Source organism: Pteropus medius, unplaced genomic scaffold (assembly GCF_902729225.1).
Source record: "Pteropus medius unplaced genomic scaffold, Ma_sr-lr_union100, whole genome shotgun sequence".
Classification (NCBI taxonomy): domain Eukaryota; kingdom Metazoa; phylum Chordata; class Mammalia; order Chiroptera; family Pteropodidae; genus Pteropus; species Pteropus medius.
The window spans coordinates 13158971-13174779 of record NW_024349798.1 but is presented as its reverse complement, the minus strand read 5'-3'; the positions used below and the strand labels follow the sequence as shown (position 1 = coordinate 13174779).

At 37.3% G+C, this 15809-nt stretch overlaps 1 protein-coding gene and 1 pseudogene across 2 annotated transcripts in view; one reads left to right on the top strand and one right to left on the bottom strand.

Annotated features, from left to right (window-relative positions):
• ERCC4 (ERCC excision repair 4, endonuclease catalytic subunit) overlaps positions 1-15387 on the bottom strand; it is a 28206-nt gene extending 12819 nt beyond the window's left edge. The window contains exons 1-9 of one of the 2 annotated variants that reach the window (XM_039885377.1): positions 15129-15387; positions 13675-13855; positions 10230-10425; positions 9115-9322; positions 6931-7111; positions 5830-5958; positions 4296-4400; positions 1873-2470; positions 32-124 (exon numbers count right to left, since the gene is read on the bottom strand). In XM_039885377.1, the coding sequence (XP_039741311.1) occupies positions 32-124; positions 1873-2470; positions 4296-4400; positions 5830-5958; positions 6931-7111; positions 9115-9322; positions 10230-10425; positions 13675-13855; positions 15129-15335 (1898 nt within the window). In that variant the 5' untranslated portion in view covers positions 15336-15387. The other variant, XM_039885379.1, reaches the window with a different exon arrangement.
• Positions 3544-3662, top strand: LOC120620730 (uncharacterized; annotated as a pseudogene).
• Positions 15388-15809: the final 422 nt, after the last annotated feature.

Below are 15809 nucleotides of genomic sequence, written 5' to 3'. Positions count from 1 at the left end.
TATTTTGTGCTTTCGCACTGATCTCTGTTACCTTATGAGTTTTTCAAAAGCTTCTTTTTCCTTCCGCAAAGCAGTGAGATAGCGTTGTTCCTCAGTTGAACCTCCATATATGAGAAAGTAAACCCTGTAAGTTAAGACAGAATTCTTTTAATCTGCAGAATATAACTTTTAATCCCTGAAAACAAGAGCACAGCATTTGAAATCAGTAACCTGAAGTGTTCAAATAATAAATATTTGACTTAAGGATGAAAGGTTCCATTAATCACATACTTACTGAAATTAAGCTGCCCAAATCCCACCTGTTAAAGGTCTTATTACCACATGGATTTTTTTTTTTTCTTTCGCCAAAAGGAGGAACAGAGTTTAGATAAACACTGAAATATAACTATAGGGATAGAATAATTCTTTCCTCATAACTATAAAAAAATTAGGAAACACAAAATCTTACTGGCTTCTCTTTTTTCAATTTTTCTTTGCATCTCTGCCAAACAAGCATTAACAAAGTTGGCTGGTAGTTATAAGAACCAGTTTACGAAAGTTCACGTTAGTGAAAAATAAACAAATGAAATCTATATGACCTTTATCTTTGCAAATAATTTCTCAGTTCTTTTTTGTGTCTTAACAGAACCGAGTCATCACACATTTTACATAAACATGCAGACACTGAAGACATACGAATTATATCAGGCTCCTCAGAAAATAATTTGATATATGCTTTTCTATTAGACAAGTTCTGCTTTTCTGTGCTGTTTATTGCTAAGAAGACGAATTAAGCACCTCTTCTGTCCCTTTTCTTCATCTTCTATCAGATATTTTCCCTTTTTAGCCCTTGGGCGTTCTTTTAGATTCTATTTCCCTAGATTACATTTCTTCCAAGTGTGAACAGGGAAGAGACCATTGGACGATGAGTCCAGTTCCCCGAATGTGCCATGTGGCCGAGGGCAAGTCACTCACCATTTCTGGGTCTCAGTTTCCCACTGATAGAGCAAGCAGTTGAACTCCCAGGTCCCTTCTGATTCTGACACTTTGTTTGCAAATATCACACTAGTGTATTCTCAGGCAACAAAGAACACACAAGTTATCTACAAAGCTGTTCAACAGCAAAGTATGAAGAATTTGCCAGCCTATAATTATTTTACCAGTTTCATCTAATCTCTTCATCCTGCAATATTCTTGATCCACCTCCTCCATTCATCTCTACTAGGAAAGGCTGTATTAATTAAAGTGCTAGAAAAAATTTCTTTTGGCTCTGTTTTTGGTTCAGGCTGAGTTCAGGATATTAATTTTGCTGTTTATTCCCCTCAAATAACTGGCGAGCCAGAACACTATATTCTTTGCAAGGCATCATTTTCTCATCTGACATTTCTGTAGATTTTTCTTCTGATATTTCTTGAAACTCAAGAAAACTTAGTGCAATAATTCCCCTAATACTTTAGGTTTACGGTAATGTAACTTAGAGTCGCTTCTTAAAATGTGTAAGAAAGACATTTTAGAATGCTGAAATTACTTAGCTGAGTCATATTAATTGTGGGAGAAGTCAGGATATTATACATTTCCTGGGTTTCTTCAGATATAGTGCCCTGGAAGCTACAGGGCAAGGTAAAAGAACACGGTGCGCAGGCAGAGCGGCAAGGACCGAGCGCGCGAGCAGGCCTTGGGTTCGCTGAGATGCCAGACTGGACTTCCTTCCTGTGCGAACTGCCCAGGTTCATCAGAAAGCAAAATAAGGTTTCATACACTTAACCAACATCATGGCAACAGAATGTTAACTATTAGAAAAACCACATGCAACTGGTATAGTTTCTGGGTTAAATCCTAAAGAACAGTGACAGCGAAGCCTTCAAGACACAGTGCATTCTCTTTAGAACTTGCCTCAGAGGTTTCCCGGGCCGACTCGCCCTGTAAATTTCAAGCTGACGAACGAACGTTAGCTCGGCGTCATACAGGACCACGTATCTCGGCTCCACTTCATGGAGTACCCTGGTCAGAGCATAGGGGTCACTACAACCCAGAAGTGGGTGGATGATGGTGAGGGGATCTTTCAGGATTCCATAAGCGGCATCAGATGACAAGTTTAGATCAAATTCCTCGTGCTTAATTTCTTGCAAGCAGCTTTCCGGGCTACTGCTTAAGTCTCTAGGACATCCTTCCTGGCTGTCCCCTTCCTCCCCCAGTTCTTCAGATTTCCCCATCATTTGAGTTAAAGTTAACTTTTGTTTTTTCTTTTTGAGAGTCCTTTCTTTGGCAGAAGACCTTTCTTTGTTTTGGGGGTCTTTGGGTCTTTTGTTAGATTTCATAATCCTCTTTGAGCTGTCCTCCTGTCTGAATTGCTTCCACACTTCTTCAGCTTTGCTGTCCTTCTCAAAGGTTTTCCTGTAGAGTCTCAGCAAGAAGGCCTCTGCCCCGACAGCAATATACTCTCTCAGTTGGGAACATGTTCTGTCATCGCTTGCACAAATAAGTACTTGACCTAAAATTAGAAAACAATGTCATGTTACTATTACCTCACTTCTCCTATTACCCATAGGTCCCTGTGCCCCTTCCCCCAGGAGGAAGACACATCTTACCCTTGGCGTTGAAGATACAACATTTACAATTTATTTAAAAAGGGTCTTAGATGCTTACTGGATGCTTTTTCCTCTCTGGCAGGATTACTTGAATCTTTTGAGTAAAGTTGAAACCAGAAATATTTAGAGCCTTATGAAAGTAGAGCCACCGTATAATGGAAGATTTAAAGAAGCTCTTTTTAATGAATAATTTTCCAGAGGATCTTATACACCAAAATAAATTCCAAATGGATTACAGAGTCAAATGTTAAATATTAACTTATAAAAAAAAGTGACTATTTTTCATTTTTCTTGCTAGAGATGATTTTCTAAGCTTCAGCAATGAAAGGAATCTCAGAGAAGATTTAAATCTATAAGCTAGGATTGATTCTTTAAGAATAAAAATTGTGCCTAAAAAAACTAAAGACAAAAAACAACTCTTTATGCAACAGCTCTGATAAATGTTAGTATCTCTGATATATAAAAAGCTGATACAAACTGAGGACTCAGCCTAAATTGGCAAAGGAAACTAAATTCACAAAAGAGGAAATGCACTTGAGAAGATATCAAGCTCATCAAACATTAAGATTTAAAACAAGATATTTTTCTCCAATCAAATTAATAAAATTGTTATACATATATGTACATGCACACACACAAACTGACTCTAGTCGTTGTTAGCTAAGTGAAAGAGATAAGCTCTTATACTGCTAGAAAGAAAGTTGATAAAAACTTTCTCTAAATCAATGTGGTAATAGGTCTTAGAAGCTTTAAAAATATTAATATCATTTGACTCATTAAATTCTATATCCAGAAATTATATCTACCTATGACTTCACCAATGTGAAATAGAAAATACATCAAAAAGAAATAGGAGGAAATATGCCAGTGTTAACAGTGGCTACTAGCCATCATTTTTTTCCCTCTCTTTTTTCTTTATATTTTTTATTTTTTCTAGATGAGCATGTATGATTTTGGGTCTTAAATCACAGCACCAGTCTACGGCCATGCCACCCTGAATGTGCCTGATCTTGTCTGATCTTGGAAGCTAAGCAGAGTTGGGCCTGGTTAGTACTTGGATGGGAGACCACCTAGGAATACTGGGTGCTGTAGGCTTTAAAAACAAAAATCACAGCACCATAAGATCTGGAATGATATCCCCTGCATATTTATTAACATAAGGATATGTGCCTGCCTCTACTGCTTTGTGATAGTTCAAAGACTCAATAGATATTTAAAAACTATTTTCTTTTATTTTTTATCTGGCTTTATTTTTTAAATTTAGTGCAGGTTTAGTCTACTGTGCTAATTTATTGGTATACTCATCTTTAAATGGAGTAGGCTTAAAACTTGCAATTATTTTAGGACTCAGTCAATGTCACTCCACAGAATAGTTTAGGCTTCTTTAAAAGGTAACTTGCTGAGAACATAAAACATAAGACTCTAGCTTTCTCCTTGGGGATTCCAGATTTTAAGCCTGGTGAATATGTACGTGGAGATTAGCAACATCTTTAAATAGAAGTTCTGAGAATGCAACCAGTAAAAAAATCTGCTTTCGTGGATTTACAATGATTCACCTTGGAGAAAATCACACCAAATAAAAAGGGGGTTGCCGCTAGGATTTCTGTTCATTTGGCATTTATCTATCTATATTTTATAAACAAAATAGTAAGTTATTTTTAAAGAGCCAATCAAAAAGACTCCTTTGCTTGGTTTTGAAAGCAGATGTCATCATCCCCTTTTTCCTACCTGGACCACCAAGGGCTTCACTCTCCATATTTTCTGCCTCAATTTCTTTCAGTACTTCGGTCAGCGCTTCCCACTTTGGGCTGCTTTCTAGGACCAGTTCCTTTTCTGTATAGAAATAAAGGATGATCTCATTCTATGAGATAATCTTTATCCATAAAGTATTGCAAAGGCTTTTAAAACAACAGGTAACACAAGCATCATTCCATAAGCTCATTCCTTTGAGCTTCCTTCATAATGCCACATAGAATTTGCTTTCTTGAAAAAGGTATCCTTATGGTAGAAATGAAAGAAAGAGAAAAGACACTTCAAACTAACAGTAATACAGGTTTCATAATGCCATGATAGAAACTGATATTCACAGTCACTAATAAGAGATGATTTCGTGTTAGTTGTCAACTCTGATGTTATATACCACTTGCTATACAAAATAAAGGAATCAGTAGAAAACGACAGCATTTTTTCAAAAATCCCCATTTTTTTTTACAATCTTGAACATGAAATAGCTGTAGACAACAATTAAACTTTTATTTACATCACTAATATATTTAATTAAGTTTTGAAACAGACTTTTGAATTAGAGAGTAAATACTAACCATATCCTATGCCTTAAAAAACCAATGATATGTTTGTTGTTGGGTTGTATGAGTTCTTTATATTTTTTAGATATTAGCCCTTTATCAGAGGTATGTATCATTTGCAAATATCTTCTCCCATTTAGTTGGTTGCCTTTTTGTTTTGTTGATAGTTTCTTCTGCTGTGCAGAAGCCTTTTGGTTTGATGTGGCTTGAGAGTACCATGATAAGTGAAATAAGTCAGACGGAAAAGGACAGAACCATATGATTTCACTCATATGTGGGATATAAAACAGAAAGCAACAAATAAATGACTAAAACAAACAAACAAACTGATAGACACAGACAACAGTATGGTGGCTACCAGTGGGGAAGTGGGGTGGGGAGAGGACCAGGAGGGTGAAGGGGGTCAAATGTGTGGTGATGGGGAGACTTGACTTTGGGTGGTGAGTGCACAATGTAATATGCAGATGATGTATTACAGAACTGTACTGCTGAAACTTATGTAATGTTATTAACCAATGTCACCCCAATAAATTTAATTAAAAAACAATAATATTTATTATATCTAGTAGATGAGTGTTGTTGGAATAAAAATCTATATTTGCTTCATTCTAGTATACTTATGTTCTTTAAAAGCTAAAGGGATGTTCCAGTAAGACTTTAAGTGCCCCAAATAGCAATTACTCTTAAGTTAAAACAAAACCAAAACCAAAAACAAAACTACAGTTCTTATGTAGCAGTAAGAATATCTCGATCGATACTTGGCACTTGTTATTTGGAATCTTTTGGTAATGAATTCTAAGGCTTCATATGGTGAAACTTTCTAACGTACATTACATGTATTACATATAACCTACAGGCACACACTTTTCACATGGCCAAAAAGATATTTAAAATTATAGTGTAATTTCATAAGCAATTCCATAAAAAACACTTTTAAAGACAAGCCCATAAAATACCTTGCTCTTCTTTAATCTCCACTTTTTCAGACGTTTTGCCTTTTTTACTTATTTTGGCATCTGGAACACGATAAACCCTTGCTCGAGCATTTACAAACATCGAGGTACTAGAGTCGAGAAATAGCCAACCTAATGTGAAAAGTTAAAAAAAAAAACCAACCTTCAATTTATAGTTAATTTTCAAGAATCTCTGATGGTCACACAAGCTCTATATACACCTGGCGGCCATCTTGTTCTCCTCCGAGCCATACCTTCTCCCTTACTGTGGCCTCTGTCACTGTTGGGCTAGATCGGTGGTTTTCAAAGTGTGGGCTACAGATCCTTGGTCTCAAGATATTTTCAGGGGGGTCTGTGACCTCAAAACTATTCTCATAATAATACTAACTCATTATGTGACTTTTCCTTTGATGGTGCAAAAGCACCAGTGGATGACATTGCTGGTGCCTGAGCACAATCAGGCAGTGGAACCAAAGTGTACTAGCGGTCAACGTATGCTTCATTTCTATGCATCTGTAGTTTATTATTTAAGAATGTCCCTGTCGAAGCAGTTAAAATTATTAGTCACCTTAAATTTTGGCCTCAGGGGCCCATGGACCACACTTTGAAAATCACTAGCCTAGCCAAACACCGAGAGAGGCCACGACAGTGGGAGGCGGACGTGGCTGTATGAAAGCAAGATGGTGGCCAGTTACATGTGCATGTTTCCCTACAAACCTCTTCTCTTTAGTCTTCACACTCTAGCTGATGAAATCCCATGCTAACTTGCTGTTTCTTTGGGGAAAATGAATTTTAAGTTCTTAACAACTAAACTTCTGGCACACGACTTATTTGGGGAATGCCTGTAATATAGTCAGTCTTTTCTACAAATAAAACTGCTCAGAATGGATGTGAGTATTTATTACTATATAGAAGTTAAGTAGGCAGAAACATTAGCTATCAGTAGAATCTACATCCTTGTGCTATGAACATAAAACGTCATTTTAAACCTTAGTATACCATGTAGGTGAATATAGAACTCCCCACACCTGATTCTCCAACAGAACTAGAACTTTATTCAAATCGGCTCCTAGAATAAAATAATATTATTATTTTTTCTCCCACCTGAGTTTTGACCAAAAGCCTTCTCTGTTGCTCTCAGAGATTCTAGAAGATTAAGAAATGTGATACAATCATACTGAGAGAGATATTGCAGCAAAGTACGTAATATCTTCAAATCTTGAACCAAAGATTTCGTCTTGGCTCCAAGCTGGTGCCACAAAGGATCCAGATAATGGCGGATTGTCTAAAACAAGAATAAAATTGAGTACTGCTAAAATATGTTCAATATAGTATTAATAATATAGATTATACTTTCAATAAACATTGTCCCCTGTATACCTAAAAATGGTTAAAGTGGTATGTTTTATGTTATGTCTATTTTACTACAATAAAAGAAAATCCAAAACATTATCTTCCAAGAAAGCGGATAGAAAATTTCAGTTCATAAGGTTCTAATAATGATGCTTAATTTTTCAAGTACAGAGAATGTCTTATCACTATAATCTTTGTGATCAGGTAGAGTCAATTCATAATTATCCATATTTACATTATTAGTCAGAAGAGAAAAGGCCTGATAAACATCAAATAATCAAATATTTGTTTTTAGGAAGAGTCAAAGCATGTAGCTCAGACACATTCAATTTCTGCCAAGTTTAGCTGTGACCCTATCCTAGACAGATGAAGTTGTGGGACCCATTTGGATGATTCAGCAGAAAACCAGGGAAACTACATGACATCAAATTAAATAACAATATATCTTAATTTGTTGGTATAAAACATCTGTTTAGTTTTTTTAAGGTGTTATTCAAGGATGGAAAAATATTGGTTAAATTAACAGTTAATCGACTAAATTGTTAATAAATTGACTAACTTTGAATATTTTTTATGATCCTAAAATGCAGAACAACTTTATGTATATACTACATAAGTATCCACATATCCACAGCTATATATACCCATTTACTTCACAAACTGATTCTGTAACTAAAAAGGATATTATCTGTAGCATGATATGGAAGCAGTATCACTATATGTCATCTTATCTAACAAATTTAATACTGAGCAGAAGTACTATTTAGATGACCATATAATTTATTGTCTAAACCAGGAATCTTGTGAAAATGAAATGATACTGTTCATAATTACTCCAGGACAATAGGCAGATAGTCAACAGGCAGACTGCCCTGAGACAAACTGGAACATATAACTACATGCCTCTTTTGTAAAATCATCTGCAAAAGTTCAATTTTCTAAAAAGATGTAAATTACATCTATATTTAGATTTGATTACTAAGAGAATACTTAAAACAATACTTTGACTTTTACTAGCCAGGGGATGATAAACAGAGATTTCGTACAAAACATATTAGGCTATATTTTGTTTCTCTGGGGACATACACATTCTATTAAAAGAACGTGAAGTTTTTTTGTTTTTTGTTTTTTTCTTTTTTGGCTTCACCATATATTAAATTACAATAAACTTTATTTTTAAGAATGAGGAGTGAAACACATGAAATTAGTTTTATGCATCATTATTTCATGTTAAAATGACTTTTTGGAAGAATCAGAGAAATGAGGAGCTAAATTTTTCCTTTATAATCACTTTGTATTATTTCTGGTGACAAAAAGATTGATTCAGAGTTTAAAAGACAGCAACTTATTCCAACAAAATATAAAAGAAACAAAAAAGCTGCCTGGAATTCTTAAAAAGTCAGCATTTTCTGGGTCTATAATTCAATCTTAGACATTTTATGTATCTGTATTAATATTAATCTTTGATGAAAAAAATTAGAATAAAAATTCCTTGAACTAAAGTCTTACCATTTTCTCAATTCAGAAAGTAATTTTAAGACAGAACAAGTTTCATATTCCTCAGTAATGAAAACTCGTCCAAATTATTTTTATTCCAAACAAGAGATCATAAATTCTGAAGCATTCTTATGTAAAAATCTTCTACCTGTAGATATCCAAATGTCATTTCAGAGCAAAAAGGTTATTTTTCCTCTTTTTAAATTATACTTAAGAGGTAATCACTGTAAAAATCAGAGTTGCATTATATGTCAATTCACATATTTCACTACAAATTATTACTCTCCAGTAAACCAAATAAGCTAAATTTTAAATCACCTCCAAAATAAATATAAATAACAGCAAATTCCTTTTAAGAACACTGTACATATTAAAATACCCTGCATTCTTAAAAATTATAACATAAACCATGCTTAAAAATGAGAAGAAATAGAGTACCTTGTCAAAGGGTTTTCCAATTGCATTTTCTAAAGATAAATCTTCAACTTCAAGTGATGGGTTATGGCATTTCAGCTCCTTTAGACATGCATTTAAAATGTCCAGTATAGCAGTCTGTATGGCAAGCATGGCAGGTGTCATAGAAACATGAATTTCTACAACTTCAGGTTTGTGATGTTCTAAAAATGAGTTTACTGCTACATGGAACCTAAAGAGACAAATAATTTTCAAATATTTTCTAGAGTTTCAACAGGTACGTATTTCTGGTCTTGGCTTAATACTCTAATAGCTTTTTGTAAATGAATTAAGAAATGGAAAGCAAAATGACAATGTTTTCAGGAATACTTTTAACCTCAATGAGTGGAAATTATTCAAATTAAGGCAGAGGTTAGCCAATGATGGTCTGGGCCAAACCCAGTGGCCTGTTTTTAGGAATAGTTTATTGGAACACGGCCACACCCATTGTTCACGTAGTGTCTTTGGCTGTTTTCATGCTATGACAGCAGAGTTAACTGTGACCACATGGCCTGCAACGCCTATATCTTCACAATCTGGACCTTTCTAAGAAAAGTATGTTGATTCTCAAAATAAGGTATAATTAAGAAAAGAAAAAGATCATTACAACTCTTAAATACCATATAGTCTAACCACAATACCTATTAGCATAGGTTGTTAAATGTTTAAAAATGGAAACTTTCTCTTTTTCCTAGAAATTTACAGTAATTCTTCAAAATCTTTGTGCTTTATTTCCCTGATGGGTAATTTTCAAAGTGGAAGTGAGCATCTTAGCCAATAAATTTGTAGTCCACCTACAGCTGCTATGTATGTGAGTCGCTAGATAGATCCCTGGGGGTTTCGCTAAGTGGACAAGAAAGGACAAACTGGCTGCATTTGGGTGGATTTAATGGGCTACTAGAAAGATAACAATCAAATCTCTCTCCTTTTAAATGAATCATAAATGTGGTGACCATACAGTATTTATATTTGGATATACTTGTTATGAACCTGACTAGCATGTATCAAGTCCAATTGTAGTAAATTTTACATTACATTAAAGTGAAAAATTAAATAACAGGAGATCCTCTTTCAGAAATTTATCACATGATGCTATTTACCTTGGCCACAGATATAGCTTCCTTACGAAAAGATTTCTCATCACTCTTTCCACATGACAAAACCCAGTATCAAAGGCAACGGCATTGTCTGTGAAAGCTTTAATAAAACCACGTTTGTTTTTCTGGCGAAAGAGGCGAAGGATGAATGCTTCTTGACAAGACTCGATTATTCTGTGAGCTCTATACACCAAGATGCCTGAGGAAGGAAATTATAATTTTGATTACAAAATTGACATGGCATTGTCAGGCTCCCTTTCATTTACTTACCACATTTTTCTTAGTGCCTACTTGAGCATGGGCGAGCACTGGTCTGGGCTGCGGATATAGCCTTAAAGAACACGAACGAGTCCCTGTCCTCATGGCACTTACAATAAACAATATAAGTGAGTAAAATATTTAGTAGGTTATAAGATGGTAAGTGCTAAGGAGAAAAAAATGAATCAGAGGAAGAGAGGGAGCGTATGTGAGGGGTAGTGCTTTGCTATCTTTGAGTAAAGACTGATGGAGGTGAGGAGGTGAGCTCTGTGACCATGTTCAACGCAGAGGGAGTGATTTGAGCAAAGGTCCTGAGGTGGGATGTGTCTGGCGCAGTGGAGGAAGTATTTCTGAAAGCTAAGTGGGTCACCAATTCTTATATATGTGAATCAGATGTAGACAACACAAAATTGCTGCTTTTTAGAAGTTTGGACACCATTTTATCTATTTTACCTATTAGAAGAATTCAATTTTCAGAATCAGAGTATATTCAATTGAGAGGTAAATCAGTCCATTTAAAATAAAAACTTTTAATGAATATGTTTAGTACATATGTTTTTTGGCAGGGGTGTGATGATGATGACTCTGAATCACAAAAACAAGGACAATTATTTTAAAAAGTTTATTTATAAAACGAATGTTGGATCAGATTATCTTTCATACATGTATGTTGTTTTGATGCAGTGTGATTAGTGATAAATTAGGGAGTGACATGAGATGGCATGAGTGTACACATATCATTTCTAGATCCAAAACTTTATTCTTTGATGATTCTCAGTCTTTTAGACCTAAATCAAGCCAGTTACCTTATATATAAATCATATTTTTGTTATAAATGTACTTGCCTGTTTTTGCTTCAGTTCTCATTACTCTGTGTCTAGAAAATGACATTAATAATAATTTATGACCCCTTTTAATAGGTCAATAAATTCAATTCAGATTCTACTATTTTTGGTATTTAAAGCAAATTGTTTTTCAAATATAGTAAAAGTTAATAGTGTTATTCTAGAATTTATAGACAAAGAATTTTTAATCACTCCGACACATGTACATAACTAATTTACCACTTGGAAGAGATTCTGTACCTAGTAGGCAGGTTTTTCCAAATGCTCTACTGGGCCACACTTGCTGGCCTAGATTGAAACATTATATACAAATAAAAATAATAAAAATTGACTTCTAAAGGTAAATCTCAATTTAAGAAAACGTTGTGCTCCAAAAGGTCATTTGTTTGGAACTCAGAAGGAGGAAGGAGAAAAGAACTAATATTATATCCCTGGCACTGGGGTTAGGTACTTTTATGTTTTTAAAAATTTCATCCTCACAATAATTCTAAGGGGTAGGTATTATTATGAGACCAGGAAAGGGAAGCAACTTGATCAAGGTCATCCAGCAAGTAATAGGAAACCAAAGGTTCCAAGTCCTGTGTGTCTGAGAACAAAGACAGGTTTTTCCTACTCAGTGATCCCACCTGAGGCCCGCTCTTCCTTTAATAAAAAAACAAAACAAACAGCAGGTCATATTTCTTGGGGTAATTTTAGTCCCACAAAAGCCTACTTAAATTTTTATGCTTCTTTAATGTTTCGTACCTCATACTGTACTGTAATTACTTCTTTACATCTGTCTTCTGCACTAAACTAACAGAATGTTTACCTCGTGCCATGCATGACGCTAAGAATTTTACATACATCATCTCATTTCACACTCACAATAACCTATGAAGAAGCTACTGTCTCCAATTTACAGATGAGTAAACTGAGTCAGACAGAAATTAACTTTCAATTAGGAATTATTTACAAACTCTACCTTGGACATTTCTTTGATTCAGATTGCTCTGCCTAATTAGGTTGAATTGTTACTGAAAGAGCAATACTGACATCTAGTGGTAGATTCAAGACATATTCTTTTCATTTTATTGACTTAAAAATAAAACTAAACTTATAAAAAAGCAGCAAATAGTAAAAAACTTTCTGATGTATTAAGACTTTTGGTTATAAAAATCCACTACTACTTTTGCTATTATCTGTTTATTATGTACCAGGCACTATATTAAGCAAATTATTTTATCTTCATCTTTACAATAACTCTAGGAGGGATTATTTCCTCAATTTAAGAAATAAGAAAACTGGGGATCGTGAAAAAAACTAATGAAAAATTAAGTAACTTTCTTGTAAGCAGTGGCATTACCATTCAAAGTCAGGTGATTCTGACTGCACGGGGTGTGGTAGTGCTTACAACAATTATGAATGTTGCGAAAGTATAATAATACAAATATAGAATCGTGATGTTGTACACCTGAAACTAATATGTTATATGCTGATATCCAATTAAAAAAAAGTGTAAAAAAATTATAATAAAACTTTTCTCAATCAGTTCACCATGAACCACATAAAGCATTCATTAACACATTTATTCATAAACTATTGCTCGAAGGTCTTTTAGGTTCAGGGCAATATGATAGACACAGTGGGAAGTACAATTATGAATACTCTAAGTCCCTCTGCCTTCCAGAAGTTCACTACAGGTCACAGTATATCCGTGCATCATTCATCCTACAATTCCCAGTTACTTAGCTTGGGATGACAAGTTATTCCTTGTGCTTATGAAGCTGGTTTTTAACGAGTGAGAGAGACCAAAAATTCGGCAAATATAATGTGTTCTGAGTGCGATGAGAAGCACAGGGTAACCTGAGGGCACAGACATAGGGCCCCTAAATTGGCTTTGGGGAAATCAGAAAAGGTTTTTTAAAAAAACAAATAACAATAAAAATTCCTTTTCTCTATTATTCTAGCTAAAATTAAACCATTCTCCTCAAAATAATTAAGCAACTTGGTTTAATTTCAGATCATGAAATTAAATGCTCTCTAAAGAGGAAAACCAAATATTTTAGGAAATATATATTTATAAACATTTCAAATTTGAGTAGATTCTAGAAGCAAATGCCACCCAATTACCATGTATTTACTAAATAGGAATAGGAAACAAGGTCAATCTTACGTTTATTTACTTATTCAGGCCACAAATATTTATTTAGCATCTAAAATGTGTCAGATACTGTCCTAATGGCTAGAAGCACAATGTTGAGCAAAAACATCCAATATCATCCACAAGAAGGTTCTAGTTGAGTTTAGCAGATGGGGCAGACAGAAAAAAGTGCAAAATTATACACGATAAGATTTCAAAATCTTACCAGTAATTAAATCTGAAGGTATTCTATCAGTCAAGAAATCAACCACAAGTATTCGACTTGTTGCAAATATCACACCTCCTTGGGTGTAAACCTCATAGCGACTGTTGCTTGCGATTTCATTTGTCACACGGCGAGGGAGGTGTTCCACCCCTTCTATCTTCAGCTGATTGATAAAATACTCCTAAATGAAACCAAACTTGATTAGGAGGCTGTTGAATACAAGGCAATTCTTAATAGGTTACAGGTATTTGTATTTAAAATGATATGCTGCCTTTCTCAGAGATACACAGACTTTACTACTTTATGCTGATCAACCAGCCAATCTACATTCAACTAAGGTTTTCTTGTTTTGGGGTTTATACCAAAATATCACTGCACTTGAGTTGTCACAGCATTTTAACAACAGGAAAAAAAAAGGCTTTTAAAATCCTGAGTTAAAAGACTTCTGCAACCTAGAAAATACTTCTCACCAAAGCCAGCATTGTACTGTGTGAGAAGGTAACAGGCGGACCCTTTCCTCAGGCAATGTTTAGCCTATTCCGTCTTCATCCACCCTAGAGGGGCTTTCATCATGTCAGTGGAGCCCTTGGCCCTTTACTCCTTCCATTCTGATACTATCTTTACTGGGGACCTGTGTTGTGCTAAGTCCCATGTCGCCAAGTCTCAGAGATACCTAGATGAATTGGACAGGGTCCCTGCCCTCAAGGAGACTGCGGTCACTCTTCTCGACTGACATTTTCCTCCTGGCCACCCGCTCTATCTAGGGGCTCACCAAACTTGTCAGACCAGGCTGTACTGCCTCGCAACATCCCCAGCACAGGTGTAATTAATTTCCCTTCTGTCTTCCTCAGTGTCCTCCCTCCTCCTTAACCCCAGGTATCTTCCCCGGGGTCACTTCCAGCTCCCTTCCCTTCAGATCCTATGCCCCTTCTTCACAGCCCTGGTGAACCCCTTCCCCCAGTCTCCTTTTTCCCACGGTTCTTGACTCTAACATACTCTTTCACGTCCCCATTACCCTGAAATTCCATATTCCCCACTCCCCTCCCAATAAGCCCTTTATATAGTCAACTTTGGGACTCCCTCGCTATTCCTACCTTTCTCCAGACGTCTCCCTCTCGGTCCCATCCTCCTCGAATGACTCCCCTACAACTCCGAGTCCCTCCATTCCCCTCACTGTCCCTGTACTCATGTCAGGGACCTGCACCTTTCTCGGGACCCCTCCCACCCCTCCCAGTGTCCTCACACCCCTGTCAAGGACCGGCATCTCCCTCGGGACCTCTCGCAACCGTGCCGGGGACCTGCATCTGCCTCAGGGACCCCCATTCCACGCCCTCCCCACCGCGTCAGGGACCTGCATCGCCCTCAGAGGCTGTGCATCCGCGCCGGGGCCTGCATCCCCTCAGGAAGCCCCCAGCACTCCCGGGGTCCCCTCAGCCCTGCGCGGGCGGCCGCACCTCCTCGGCCGGCTGCGTGTTGAGCACCAGCACCAGGCATGCCGGGTGGCAATGCAGCCGGAGGAAGTGGTAGAGGAGCCTGTCGGCGCCGAGCCCGCGGGCGCACACTACCAGCCCGTCCGTGTCGAGTAGTTCCAGCACCAGCTGCCGTTCATACTCCAGCAGCGGCGCCATAGCTGTCAGTCGAGCCGACCGTCCCGGCTCCATGGGCGCCCTTCCGGGGCCGTGGCCGAACGTAGCCGAAGAGAGCCGAGGCCGAGACGAGCGTCGGCCGAGCTCAGCCGAGCTCAGCCGAAGAGAGGCTGAGCGCGAGAGCAGCGTCGTCCGAAGGAAGCCGAAGATAGCCGAGACGAGCGTAGGCCGAACGTAGCCGAAAAGAACCGAGCCCGAGAAGGAGAGCGTAGGCCGAACGTAACCGAAGAGAGCCGAGCCCGAGAGGGCGAGAGTAGGCGGAGCTTAGCCGAATAGAGCCGAGACCGAGGAGAGCGTAGGCCGAACGTAGCCGAAGAAAACCGAGGCCAAGAAGCTACGCGCTCACCGAACAGAGCCGAAGAGGAGCCGAGTAAGGCCGAAGATTCGTAGTGACTGGAAGGTGCTGGCGCTCTAGACAGGTGTCCCCTTCACGCCTCAGGTTCTACCCCCAAGAAGATACCTACTAAGAAGAGCTTAGTAGGTGACTAG